A 14,178-nucleotide genomic window follows, 5' to 3' on the forward strand; every position below is an offset into this window, starting at 1 on the left:
GGCAAGCTGGGAAATGTCACATACACAAAGTCTTGAACCTGACCTGGTTGGTCTGGGATAGGACCCAAAAATCTGCTTGTCCAGAAATGCTCCCCAGAAGGTTTTTGGAAGCCATGTTGAGAACTGCTCTTGGAATCCATTCAAATTAGGAGGTGTTCCAGGATCTATGTGAGGGGAAATGTCTTCATGGTAAGAAGTAAAAACCATAATTTCTTTAGGTAAAAAGAGGGAAATGAAAGGAAATAATGGGGGAAAAGCAATAGCCCTGGGAGCTGGGGATGTAGCTCAGTGGTACAATGCTTGCCTAGCATGCATGAGGCCCTGGGTTCAAACCCCAGTATAGGAAGGAGGAAGAAGAAAGAATGGGAATAGCACTGAACCTCCATTAAAGGCTTCACTTTTAATAACAGAAGCTGGGCCTGGTGGGTGTTATGGCTTGTGTCTAGATGACCCTGCAAAGTTTCAGCAGTCATAGGTGAGGCTTTTCCAAAGGTGCCTGGATCTAGGTTGTGTGAGGGTGGAATCAAGTCAGGGCACAATGCTGGGATCAAGGGCACTAGGATTAAGGATATGAGTGCTACCCACCCTAAGTGGCCTGGGTAAGGGAGCTGTGATCCTCCATGCTTGCTTTGCTGTTTTCTGCCCACCATGAAGTACTTCTCCTCTACAGTGCCTATCTGCTGTGCCACCCTGCCTTGGAGCCAGCCAATTATGGACTGAAACCTCTACAAACTGTGAGCTAAATAAATCTTTTCTCCTTTTGCCACGTCAAGTACAGCTCTCAAGTACAATACAGCTCTCCAGAAACTCCCAGGGGGAGGACTGTGAAGAAATGAAGGCAAAAGTGAAAATGCAGAAAGCTGAGGTCAGGTGGAACCCTCTTTCCTGGTAGGAGAAAAGAGCCCTCCAACAACTGCAGCATGTTTATTTATACAGGCGACAGGTTGGAATTAGGTGAAACCCCTCTACCTAACAGCTTGTTCACCTGGCTTGCCTCAGGTGCTCTGTGTTCTCAGGATTGCTCTAGCCCTGCACTTGTGATTGATCTTCAGCTTCAGCCACCCCCCATGTCCTTTGACTTTAGGACTCAGGCATTTTTTCTCAGCAGACAAAAGTAAGACAGTGGTGTATGCCTATAATTCAACACTCTGGAAGGCAGAGGCAGGAGGATAACCACAAAAGAAAAATAAAAACACAAATTGCAAGTCATTTACCTTGAATGGGGACTAAAAAAGATCCCTTTAAGAAAAGTAGCCCCTGTTTTTCAGAGCAGTTCTGGGTTCTCAGCAGAATTGAGTGGAAGGTGCGGAGGCATCTGCCATCCTCCCTGACCTCACGCTGCACAGCCTCCTGGGTAATCACCTTCCCTGTCAGGCATCTGTTAGCATCAGTGAACCGGTACTGCCGGGTCATTGTCAGCTACAGACCAGTTTCCATCAGAGTTCCCTCTCTGTTCTGTGGATTTGGGCAAATGTTTAATGACCCACCGCCACTGTAGTACCACACAGAATAGTTTTACTGCCCTGAAAATCCTCTGCCCTCCAGATCCACTTTTAATGTAGTTTTTGAGAGCTTGATGAGGACAACAAAAGGAGTGAGGGGTCATCTGTAAAACATTCCCCAAAGGAATGCTGGGTATGAGAAGGCTGCCCGGGCTCCTCTCCTCTGCTCCCAAGCCTGCTCTTGGTAGCTGCGCAGTTCCAGGTGACATGAGTCATCCGAAACCATCTGAGTAATCACCCCAGCATTGCTGTAAGCCTTCACTTCTGCTTGAACATCACATTCTCCTGTGTTCGTTTGATAGTTTCCTTCTTTTTATTGGAGACAAGATCTTGCATCAAAGAGAAAAAAGTCTCAGACTATTTTTTATTGCTGTGACATCAAAATCCCCTGCAGTAACATCTGAGATGATTGTCAGAAGAGGAGGATCAGGCTGATTATCTGAATTGTTTGCTGTGGCATTTAGACGCATTGAACTTTTACAGCAACTTTGAGAAGGACTTCATGTGCCCGGCCAATTACTTTGGCTCTGTTGTAATTGTTTAAAAGTTGTGGATCCCTTTCACGGATGTAAAGCTTTGAAAAATACTAGCTTCATGGCTGAGGGTGTAGCTCAATGGTAGAGCAGGTGCTTAGCATTCAAGAGGCTCTGGTTTAATCCCAGCATCAGAACAAGCCAAAAAAACAACTTCTTTATTAACTAATTGTCAATAACTTTTTTCATACCAAAACTTTTTTCATTGTTGTCAAGAACAACATTTGGTTTTCATTTCACATTCTGCTCAACTTCAATAGGGCAGAAAATTTAAAAACACTTGGCCTAATGGTTGGTGATCGAGGAAGAACAGACTGCGTAATGGGCAAGAGGGTTATCATAACTCCTAATGACGGATGGTGTTGGCCAGACTTAGCCCCAGGGAACCTGAGAGAGAGACTCTTGGGACCGAGTCTGTGTGGTAACTGTCTCTGTGTGGCCAGTTCCACAGTTCAGTCAGGAAGTATTCAGGGACAGAAGAGATCTCGAATCTCAAATCACCCAACCAACCCCCTTCTGTTTACAAATGAGAAAAACAGTGGCAGAGAGGGAGGGGAAATGTCCTGCAATAGAAACATAAAACTGGGGAAGAATGTGGCAGTCCTGGGTGTTTTTATCTGAACACAGGAGGCCCCTTTTGTAATACTTCCAATTTCTATTTTTTTTTTCAAAGAGTCTCATAAAATTCTCAAACTGCTGTTGCATTTTCTAGGGGTTTTAAATTGACATCACGTAATAACAAAATCAAGGATGTGGACAAATTTACGTGCGATCCTGCGGCTTCCTGGAGTTGGGCTTGAGAACAGAGAAAAGAGCACATGATTTATAAGATAGAGGCTGACTTTAGAAACCGTTGCTCAGTTATTAACCCTGTAGCTCAGCATTCTCCCCTTCAGAATGGTTCATTGAATGCTCAGTTACATGAGTCAGGGATAGAAATTACGTACAAGATGAAAAAATTCTAGATTAAAAAAAGGAGGAAAGGGCTGGGGATTTAGCACCTGCCTGGCAAGCACGAGGTCATGAGTTTGATTCCCAGTACTGGAAAAAAAAAGAAAAAAAGGAGGAAAGCTAAGAGAATGCTTGAACCCGAGTTGTGAGGATAGCTTATTGGTAGGGATTAGGAAAATCAGGGTGTATGGAAAAAGGGTAAAACAAAATGGAACAAAAACTGAAGGCATATAAGGACTTAAACTAGAGAGTTGGAGAAAAGACAGAGCAAGAATAAGAAGCTCATGGGGTTACTAAGATAGGAAGGATGGCTACACAGAGAGGAGGGCGGGATGTAGCCGTGAATGACAGACTCCATGCAGCACGACTTTCCCAGTAGAGCTGAGTGACTGTCATCTTGGGTGGGAAGGATTAGAGGCCCTGGCTTCCACTTTGATTGTATGCTTGGCAGACACATGATCATCCAGCTGAGGGCTACCAACATGGTCCATGACTTTTTTGTCATTATCACCTGTCCGTGATAATGTAAGTGCAGACAGCAAGTGTAAGAGTTTAGGAACTCTTACAACAATGTGCCATAGTAATTTAAGCCTGTTGAATCTAGTGATAAAACACTGGGAAGTGGGCCATGCCTGTAATTCCAGCTTTCTGGGAGGCTGAGGCAGGAGGACCACAAATTCAAGTAGCCTGGACATAGTGAGACTCTGTCTCTAAATAAAAAATAAGATAAAATACAATAAATAAAATAAAAGGGGCTGAGTGTGTAGCTCTGTACAAAGGTCCTGGGTTCAATCCCCTGTACCACCACCAACAAAACACTGGGGCCTCTTTTTGTTTTCTTTCTTTCTTAATTTTTCTAGTAGTTAATTTTTGTTACACTTTATATTATAACCATCTGGAGTGAGGTTAGAAATACAGAAACACAGCACAGATCATGTCAGAGGTATCAGTTAAGTCTTTGGTGCTCAAACAGTAGCCTGCCAAGTGGGCTCATGGCGTCTCTGGAAAGCTGGTTACTAGTGCAGATCCCCGGGCCCCTCCGCCAGCCACTGGGTAGAGAAGCTGTTTGATGAGGCCCCTGTGACTTGTGTGAAGCCAGAGTGAGAAGCACTGGGCCTCTGTCCTTTCAGCTTTGGACAGAGCCACTTTCTTGGAAGTTCTGCTTGTTACCGCTTCTGCCCAGCTTCACTGTACTCGGGTCATCAGGAGAAAAGTCATGTGGTGGGCTTCAAAGATTTAAGCACTACCATTAGCTCACAGGTTATTTTACAGGTAATTGCTAGGCGGCATCTGTTCTTTGTAACTGTGGGACGCATCTCAGGGCTACACTGATGAAGAGGACTCTGCCATCCTGGACCGCAGGGGTCGTACAGAAGCCCATCATGAAGGACGGAAGGGGATGTTCCCACGCGCTGGTGCAAGTGCTGCCAAAGTGCCAGGGAAACCTACAGCACAGCTGCTTCCACCTGCAGCAGGATGAGGGTGGCGGCGCTGCCAGGGCAGGATGGAGTCACCTCGGAAATGAACTACTTGTGGACACTGGCACAGGGATGGACTCCCGACAGGGTGGGTAGCGGTGTGCACAGATGCCAGTGAGGACTGCAGAGGCAGGGTGGGACAGTAGAAGAGTTTAAGGCAGGTGAATTTAAACCCCACTTAGTTATTTAACTTGCAGTTTGTAGGGAGCCTGAGTATGTGATTCATTTTTCCATGGATTTTGGAGAGGATCATGTTTTATAGAAATTTGAGGTAATCAGTGTTCATATTGAAGCTTGTCTTTTTCTGTCCTCTTTGCCCATATCTGTATTCTGCCTGCTTAGAAAACATGAAGGTAAGGTCTCCTTAAAACAAATGCAGCAGGGAGCACCGGCCTTTGGGCCAGCCCCTAGCTGCATAGGCACCTAGGAGCGGGCAGTCCGCGTGGGAGTCCGCGCCTGGGAAACTGCACAGCAGCGTGCACTGGCCCTCAACTCAGCCACTGCCACACATCAAGAACTATCATGGCACAGAGAAGCAATGACACATTTGGCCCGCCATGTGCTGGCCGCGGAGGCTCACCCGGGGAGGAGTGTGAATCATCCTGACATGGAGAAACCCCTGGGAATACATGCCACACAAAGGGTTGCTCTTGCCCCTGCCATTGAGAACCAGAAAGGGCCAGAGTCAGCGGAGGAGCAGCTGTTGAACAAGGACTCAGAGAACATGAGAATATAGACTACACCCGAAGACTCAGAGGTCTAGTTGCCTGGGGTCACAAGAGCCATTCAGAAGATGGAAACCAGGAGGACCTTGTGCAATACCTAGGGAGACCCCCTGGAAGCCATTCTTCCCCTGACAGTACAGGCTGTGGTAGAGGAGCGCGTGGAGCTCTGGAGAGGTCTACACCGAGATTCCTGCTGCCTGTGCTGATGGTTGGGGAGTCCTCCAAGGGACTAAGGGAAGTCCTCCTTAGTCCTTATTAAGTGGTTGTGGGGTCCCAGTGTGCTGGGAGGCTGGAGAGAAAAAGCTAGAAAAAATGGCTTTCATCCCAGATGGCTCACTTGAGATGTTAGTAGGAATCACCTCCTCACTACTCTATAGCTATGATGAGGAGGAGGCCAAGGAGGGAAAACAAAGAGACTGAGAAAAAGCAGCTGCTTTTGCTGCAGCAGTAAGAGAAATAGATCCTAAGTCTGATGCTTGGGGCCCCAAGAAGAACTCGACAACTGCATTCATCTGCTACCACTGTTAAAAGCCAGGCCACCTCAAGAGGAACTGCCCTAAGAAGCCCCCTGGGCCATGCCCTGAATGCAAAGATGACCACTGGAGATCAGTCTGCCCTCTGAAGTGGAGGCCCCAGAGCTTAGACCCATCCTACCAGTTAGTCCAACAGGAATGAGGGGCCCGGGGCATACTCTGCCTTCTCCCACTGGCCAGACCGTCATCTCCATGGAGGAGCCCCAGGTAATCATGACTATAGAGGAAAAAGAAAACAGCCTGTTGCTAGACACAGGTGCAAGTCTCTTGGTCCTTCTTTTCAATCCTGGCCTGCCTTCCAGCCGTCACACCTCAGTGAAAGGAGTCACTGGTGAGGTAATCCGCTATTTTTCACAACCCTCAGTCTGTAACAACTTGTTAGATCTTTCTTGCATATCTCTGTCTTCCTGAGAAACCACTTTGAAGATACCACCATGTATTACAGCAGCCATTGATACTTTCCTACTAATCTGTCCATAATTCTGTAATGTTTATATTGTTCCTATGCTGTTTTGTAAATGGATGTGTGTTTATTACTATGTATTTCTTACAACAACCATTGAGGATAGTCAATGACTATTCAGTCGGTCACTCGTGTATAGCTCTATTTATATTCTTTCGAAACCACTTTGAAGATACCAAAATATAGTACAATAAACATTGATAATAACCTACCACTTTTGTCTGTAACTCAGTATTATTTGTCTGTTTGTTTTCCTGAGAAACTATCTTGTTGATAACAATATGTAAAACAACAACCACTGATAATTTCCTACCACTTTGTAATTCGGTAAGCCCCCTATTACTATGTTATCCTTCTTTTACTCTTTAAAATAATAAAAAACAAAAACAAATGTTGTCATGGGGGTCAAAAATAAAAAGGGAAATAATGAAAGGTCCCTGGTGATCCTGTTCCACAGGAGCCCAGTTTCCCCCATCCTGCCACCAGCTGCAGGACACACACAGTGCAGCCTGCTCTTATTTGAACGTGGCGTGCATTAAAGTAGGAAAACTCTTAATTCTAGGTAAAGCATCCCAGCCTCCCTGTGATGGCTAACCAGTTTACTGGCTTGAGTAAGAAACACCCAGCTAAATGGGAGCAGCATGGTTTTGGGTGTGGCTGAAGGGATTCACTGAAGACAGAGGACCCACCCTGCGTAAGCTTGTCCTCTGCATGGCATAAAAGGGAAATGAAGGAGGAAGGCTCCCTTTGGAGGAGCTCCAGCCTTCCCCTTCAGCTTGGACGTGGACTCCTGCCTTCCAGTGCAGAGCTTTCAGCCGTCCATCGCAGACTCCAAAGCCTTCCATCGCAGACCTTTTGGCCTCTTGGTATGACTTGCATGGAACATTCCAGTGGGCTCTAAGCCTTCAGCGGGATCCTTCAGATCTCTGGCACAGAGTCCTTTTCACTCTTCCACTCCTGACTGTAGGTGGCCGTTGTGAGCCAGCCTTGTAAATCCTTAGGTATTTGTATATGTTGCACTAAATCTGTTTCTCTAGTAAGCACTGACTGATACATTCAGTACATTTTTAAACAGGCCTGTGCTACACCAGCCAATCAAGTCAGGAGAGAGAAACTACAAGGTAATTTGAACAAAGGAAATTTAGCATAAGAGCAGACTGAAGTAGTGAGGGGTTGCCTAGTAAGCAGTAAAGAAAACTAAAAATTACAGAGCTGGCAGCCACCGTGCGGGGCTGACCCGAGCCTGAGCGCACTGTGGCTCCTGAATGGCAGGAGAGCCCCACCGGTGAGCTGCCCTCCTAGGGGCTGGGAGCTCTTCCGGGGAGAGGCCTTCCAGAGGTTCTGGCCCAATGGCCTTGTGCTTCTCGGAGTTCGAGGCCAGGAGAGAAATCTGCAGTGTGGAGCCAACGCAGCTGCCGGACCACCACCCAGCGGCAAAACTCGTTCCTGCTAGAGTGTTGTTCCAGTGCCCTCTCCTGGAAGCATGGTGCCAGCTGACACAGAAAAAGTATCAAAGGCTTCTACCTGTTTCACAGGGTGAGGAAAAGGGTGAATTTGGAGGCAAGAGATGATACATTAATAACAAGCACAGTGACTGCGTACAAACAGACATGACATCGTAAGGGAAATGTTTCCAGGAAGATGTGCCTGCTGCCAGCAAGATTATACAGTGCATTTAAAGCCAAAGATTAAGGATTTGGGTGTTATTCTTACCATATGTGCTAGTCTCTCTGTCTTTGTCCCTGTCTGCCTGTCTCTGTCTGGTCTTTTTTGAGATGGTTTCACTGTGGTTCAGACTGGTCTTGAACTCACTTTGTAGCTCAGGCTGGCCTCGATCTCTCAGTGATCCTCCTGCCTCAGCTTCCTGAGTGCTGAGGATTACAGGCAAGTGCCACCACACCCAGCCTACTATTTTCTCTCTTGACTAAGAATTGCCTGAAATGGGGCTGGGGATTTAGCTCAGTGGCACACCGCCTGCCTGGCAAGTACAAGGTCGTGAGTTTGATTCCCGGTATGGGAGGGGAGGGGTGGAAGACAAACAAACAAAGAATTGCCCGAAATACTTTCTTCAGTTACATAGATAAGCCATAGGGTGTGTCACGTAGAAATAAAGTGCTTTTGAAGTAAAACCTTTAGTTCATTAGAAACAGTAGAAGCAGGCATAAAAGGCTTCAGATACAGGGAGAAAAAAGTTGTCTCGTGAGCCTCTTTCTCCCTTCAGGTATACCACCTAGTCCATCTTCCTAGAGATCTGCAGGGGCCTCCTCCTGCAGCAGATGGAGCCGCTGCCTCGCACTTGCACAGCGGCTCCCTGAAGCCGCCTCCGCTGGGATCCCACGGCCCTTCACTTTGCTGGCCTGGATCTTTTTAGTCTCCAGAAAGTCTTTCTTTCTTGATTTACCCCCTTGGTTGATTGGGGCACATTGAAATTGTTTTACTACCTTACACAGATGACACTTGCTTTGTGATTTCACACGTCCTGATATTTTTTTGATAATTTGGCAGGTTATAAAAGATACAAGTTGGAAATAATTTTCCTCCAGAACTTTGAAATCATCTATCTCCCCATTGTTACCTCTTTCCATTTATAAGTAGGAGGCCTTCTGATCCTGGCTCTTTCCGTGCAGCCTGATGCCTTTCTGAGTGCCGGGAACTCTCGGTTTCCTGGATCCTGCAGGAGCCCGTGCTGTGCAGTGCAGTCAGTCTGTCTTCACCCTCTCACGTGACTGCCTCCTGGATGTTCTCCTTTTGGGAGGGAGATTTCTAGATGTTCAACCTTCTGGACTGATTCTCAGAGTTTTCTTAACTTACCTCTCCTATTTTCTACTTTTGCCTTTTTCCTCTCTTTTCTAGATTTCCTTAACTTTTCATTTTGACTTTACATTCAGGAAGTGTTTCTATGTAATCTTTAAAATCTTTTTGTTGCTCTGAAGTTAGTGCTTTGCGTGACATCCTCTTGTCTCACGAGCACAGTGTGCTTCCTCTTTGTCTGGCAGGATTAACAAGAGGTTTTCTTTTTCCCTTGACTTTTCATTTTGGCGTGATCTTTGCTTCCTATAAACTGCTTTGTTGTTTTTCTATTAGTCTTGATTTGCCTTTTTCTGTGTCTTAGATGTCTGGTAAGTCCCGTTCACTTAGTTCAAGAGTGGGGCTTGGAAGACATTCTTCAGCAGTGTGCCCGCTCAGCCCTAGAAAGCGGTTGTAAGTGTGTGAAGGTGCTGGACAGCATCTGGAGAGGCTGGGCCCCGTCTATCCTCAGCCTGCAGACAGCATCTGCTCAGCCAGAGTAGACTCCACACACGAGTGCGTGCGTGCATGCGTGCGTGCGTGTGTGTGTGAAAGCACGAGCGAGCGAGCCCGGCACCCGTGGGTTAGCTCACTGTCCGTGGCTCGATTGCATGCTGGAGTTGGCTCATCTTCCTGCGGCAGATTAGCCGTGTACTCCTGGACTGATGGATCCTGCAGAAAAGTCACCCAGGACTTCCAGGTCTTGCTTTGAGTGTTTAGGACCTGAGTTGGGGGCAACTGCCACAACGTACTTGCCCTCGAATGTGCCTGATACCCCCGCCTCCCCATTGTAACTGTCCAGAATACAAGTCCCTGTCCTCCAGCAAATCTGTAGGAGCTGCAGACAGGTGGAAGGAGGGTCTGGGAATCCACTGCTTCCTGATCCATTGGTCAGCCTGCTTTTAGCTGGTCCTTGCTGCTCCTCACAGCTTGTTGGTACCTCCATTTCCTGAGCCTTGGTTTGGCTCTGCCTACTGCTGAATAGGGCATACGTCTTCAGATATTTCAGGGCAGTTGCTCTCACCTACTTTCTAGTTTACGAAGTTCTGTTAATATTATTTCCTGTTCTCTTTGTATTCACTGTACCAAAAAGTCTGGTTTTTGTTGTTTTGTTTTGTTTTTTGAGACAGGGTCTTGCTGTGTAGTTCTGGCTAGCTTCGAACTCCCTGTGTAGCCCAGGCTGGATCCTGAATCAAGGCGATCCTGAATCAGCCTCCCGAGTGCTGGGTTACAGGCTTGTGCCACCACACCTGGCTTTGTTTTTTTGTTTTGAGACTCACTGGGTAGCCCAGGCTGGCCTTGAACTTACGATCCTGCCTCCTCAGCCTCCTAAGTGCTGTTATTGCAGGCTGTACCACCATAGCCAACTAAAAATTCTGATTCTTTACTGATTTTATTATAGAAGGCTGAATGTAAAGGATGAATTTAAATGTTTGTTTCTGAGGTGTTCTCCCTGTAGCTATTGCTACCTAGATAGCAGCATTTGAAGATTCCTTACTTTTAGAAAGCATGATTATTAGATGCAGTTAACGTGATTCCCCCTCTGAGATTTAACAGGGTTTATATCAACACTGTGTTTCAAAGTTGCTTTTTAAATTCCATTCAAATTTTCTTTTAAAAAACTTTAAAATTTCTTAATAAAGAGTATCAAGAGGCCAGGCGTGGTGGCGCACACCTGTCATCCCAGCACTTGGGAGGCTAGGCAGGAGGATCCTTGTGAATTCAAGACCACCGTGGGCTACAAGGTGAACTCAAGGCCAGCCTGAACTGCATAGTGAGACCTGTCTCAAAAAGACAAAAAAAAAAAAAATCTTTGAGACCTTGTGTGAAATGTAGGTTCTTAAAACTCAAGAAGCAATGACCGTAAAAAATAGCTCTTGCGGTTGCTCATTGCCTTTATTTACAAAAGTTGAAGTGTGCCAAAGGATACATATCCAGAATACGTAAAGAACTCCTGTTCTTCATCTAGAGCAATTAGGAAAAAAGAGCAACATGAACCAGCCATGCACTTCACAGACACATGTGTCCACAGAGGCACGAAGAGACCGCAGCTGGGGGGGAGCGAAGTGCAGGTGACAGCCTTGTCGAGGCACTGTCGCCACTCCGTGGTCGGCAGGGTGTCGCCCATGGGGGGTGTGGGTCCGCATGTGCTTTGCACACTGCAGATGGTGCTGTCACTTGCGAATGTTCAGTATCGTCTTCACTTTAGGGAACAGCGTAGCACAGTTCAAGTTCCCGGGGTTCCCCAGGGGAGACGTGTACAGTAACGGGTGGCTACACCCTTCACACTGTTGAGGCCACCCATGGGAAAGTGGAGCAGCATACAACAGAGGACAGCAGAGCCAGTGCTTTATAGTTTAACATGGCTTAAAATCTAAAATGTGGATTTCATGGATGCAACAACAAAAGAGGAAGCAAGGGAAATTAAGCATGGGATTTAAATTACACTTCTTCAAATGCTAGAGGCAGAGGACAGAATTGGTGGGGAGAACCACTTGTTACAAGTAGATTGTCGGTATCTTAACCTTTGCTGTGGGTAGTGGATGTGAGGAGTCCTCGTTACACTATTGGAAATAGATACACAGAACCATTGTTTTGCCTTTGTTTGTCTTTTAAGAAGTAACGTTTTGAACATCGGAACCAGTGTTTTATAGTTGAAAGCTCTAACAATATTGATTTAAAATAAAGCTGAACTACCTTTTCTAGGTAGAGGTGCATATACTGCTAAGTGTCATATACTTTGTTGAGTATTGAGTGCATAAATATTTGTAGCTGTTTCTGTTCTTTCATAGAAATTTTACGTTTTTTTCCCTTTCTTAGGACAAAGTTAAACTATAACCCTCCAAAAGATGATGGATCCACTTATAAGATTGAACTGGAAGGGATATCGGTAATGGTTATGAGAGAGATCCTGGATTACATCTTCAGTGGGCAGGTACGAGACACGGGAGCAGGCCCGAGGAGAGGCGTCTGAGCTCAGCCGTGCTGCAGCACCAGCGCAGTAACGCCATCATGCTCACCTGGTCGCTGCAGGCCTGGGCTGGTACCTCCTCCTGGTGACGGCACCCCACGCGCTCTCCTGGGCTCTGCTCTGAAGGAGAAGCACACAGAGTAAACTGATCCAAATCCAAGTCTGGGTTTTGCCATTCTGAGCTCACCTTCCAGCGTGAAAGGTGAAGGGCGCAAGCCGGGCATGGTGGCGCACGCCTATAATCCTAGCACTCTGGAGGCTGAGGCAGGAGGATCAATGCGAGTTTGAGGCCAGCCTGGGCTACAAAGTGAGCTCGAGGCCAGCCTCAACTGCCTACTGGGACCCTGTCTCAAAAAAAAAAAAAAAAAGGGTGCAGGGTGAACCTTTCCCCGATCCTTTGGGTTTGTTTTTGCACCTTGAAGCCAACCTTGCTTTGTGTCCACATGCTGGGGAACATGTTCTGTCTCTAACGCATTGTAGAAATAACAAGTTCCTTGTAAATTATTCCCAGAAGGGGCATTCACACAGGTGGCAGACACCCTTATAGTCGTGGCCCTTGGTCCTCTTACCTCTGCACACCACCATCCCTGGCCCTCCCTGCCCTTTCTTCCTGATGGCGCCTGTGTGTATTTCTAGAGGTGTAGTTATACCCAGGGGGACAGTGATGAGGGACCAGACTTCCTCTTTTCCTCTGCCCCCTCCTTGCAGCCTGCTGCTGGTTCACAGTCCAGGGTGGGACTCTTCATCGGAACCTTGGGTGTGAGTGGGCTGGCTTTGTCACAGGAGGAGGTTGTGTGAGAGTGAGCTTCCTCTTCCTCCTTGCTGCGATCGTGTCCCCTGCGCTCTCCTTTGTCCTTCTGCATCACTGCCGTGTTCCTTGACTTTTCTGTAAGGGCTGTTTCTCCGACATAGCTCCTCAGTGCTCTGGGCGTGGGCTCGCCCTCTCTCAGCGTATTCGTTCCGTCCAGGGTTAAACTCAGCGATGCTCGTGTTTCTGCAGTGCTCCTCCAGATGTGAGCAGTGGGTGTGCATGGGTGTGGTGGTTAAAAACGAGTGAGTTAAAGTCCAGGAGACACAGCGGCAACGCTACCCAGGCGTACGCCCAGTCTCCTGCCTGGCTCATCAGGTTCGCTGGGCACAGCGTGAGCCCTGGAGGTGGTGGGCCAGAGAGAGCATTGTCAGGGTCAGGCTGGGCGCCGGGTGTATTTACAGGTGGACAGCTCTGACTGTCCCCAACTCACATTTAAAACAAGCCTGCAGGGTAAGCTATGACCAGCTCCTGAATTGGGAGTTTAGTTTTATTGAGATGCAATTTAATGTTTTCTTACTTGCCTGTGTGTGAATAGTCTACCGCTGTCCCCTGTCTCGCAGCTAAATTTAAGATGCGTGTGAATGGGAAATGTTGCCTTCCTCAGCATACTGCTTTCCGGTTTGGCTGCTCACTTTCTGAGGCAGTTGGCAGTTGCAAGGTTTTATTTTGTGTCTGGCATAAAATGTGCAGTATGTGGTAAGAAGCGACTCCGCGGTCCTCGGGGTCCTCTCCTCCGCACGCCCCAGCCCAGGGAAGCACCCTGCTCTGGGCGCTCACTGGTGACCGTGACTGTGACAGGGCACTGCTCGGCGCCCCTCCCACCTTGCTTTACCGTCGCATGGAGAAGCTGGGAAGTGGGTAGAGAAGGAAGTGGCAATGAGGAAATGGAAGAAAATTAAGGAAACATAAGCATGTATAACGCAGGGAAGAGACCTCACGTTAGGGGTTTGTACGAAATGGTAGTTCTGAGGCCCAGCTGTATCTACGTTACTGGGGACAGTGTTTGGGGATTCAGAGGAAGGCTTCTAAGGAGGTGAGTGGATTCCGTGCCTTCGGTTCCATGCGCCGCTGGGGCGTAGCAGAAGGGTAAATGAATGTGCTCAGCGGCCTTAATGTTCGTGTTTAAGGACACCACCTACGGTTCCCCGTGGAAGGCAGAGCTTCCTTTTCCTACGCATCCCATCGGGTTATGATGCGAACACAGGGCGGGCTTAAGGGTCGTCCATACTTGCGCAGCAAGTGAGGACCCAGGAAATCCAAGGGTCTCATCTGCTTATGTGGGTATGAGGTTCCTTAGGACCCACGCGCTCCTGCGGTGGGACTGTGTGGCATTGCCAGAATTCACTTAGCTTCGACCTGCAAGAACAGAAATGTCAGGTGGTTTGGCCTAAGAGAGGAGAGGATTGGGTTTTAAGTATCTGCAT

General features: G+C 47.5%; 1 protein-coding gene across 2 annotated transcripts in view; it reads left to right on the forward strand.

Moving 5' to 3' along the window:
• The window catches only part of Gan (gigaxonin), a 61,174-nt gene that overhangs the window by 21,699 nt on the left and 25,297 nt on the right, over positions 1-14,178 (forward strand). For both annotated transcript variants that reach the window (XM_005409359.2, XM_013507099.1), the window contains exon 2: positions 11,793-11,907. In XM_005409359.2, the coding sequence (XP_005409416.1) occupies positions 11,793-11,907 (115 nt within the window). The remainder of the gene's footprint in view (positions 1-11,792; positions 11,908-14,178) is intronic.

Source organism: Chinchilla lanigera, unplaced genomic scaffold (genome assembly GCF_000276665.1).
Source record: "Chinchilla lanigera isolate Chin_1 unplaced genomic scaffold, ChiLan1.0 scaffold00121, whole genome shotgun sequence".
NCBI lineage: Eukaryota > Metazoa > Chordata > Mammalia > Rodentia > Chinchillidae > Chinchilla > Chinchilla lanigera.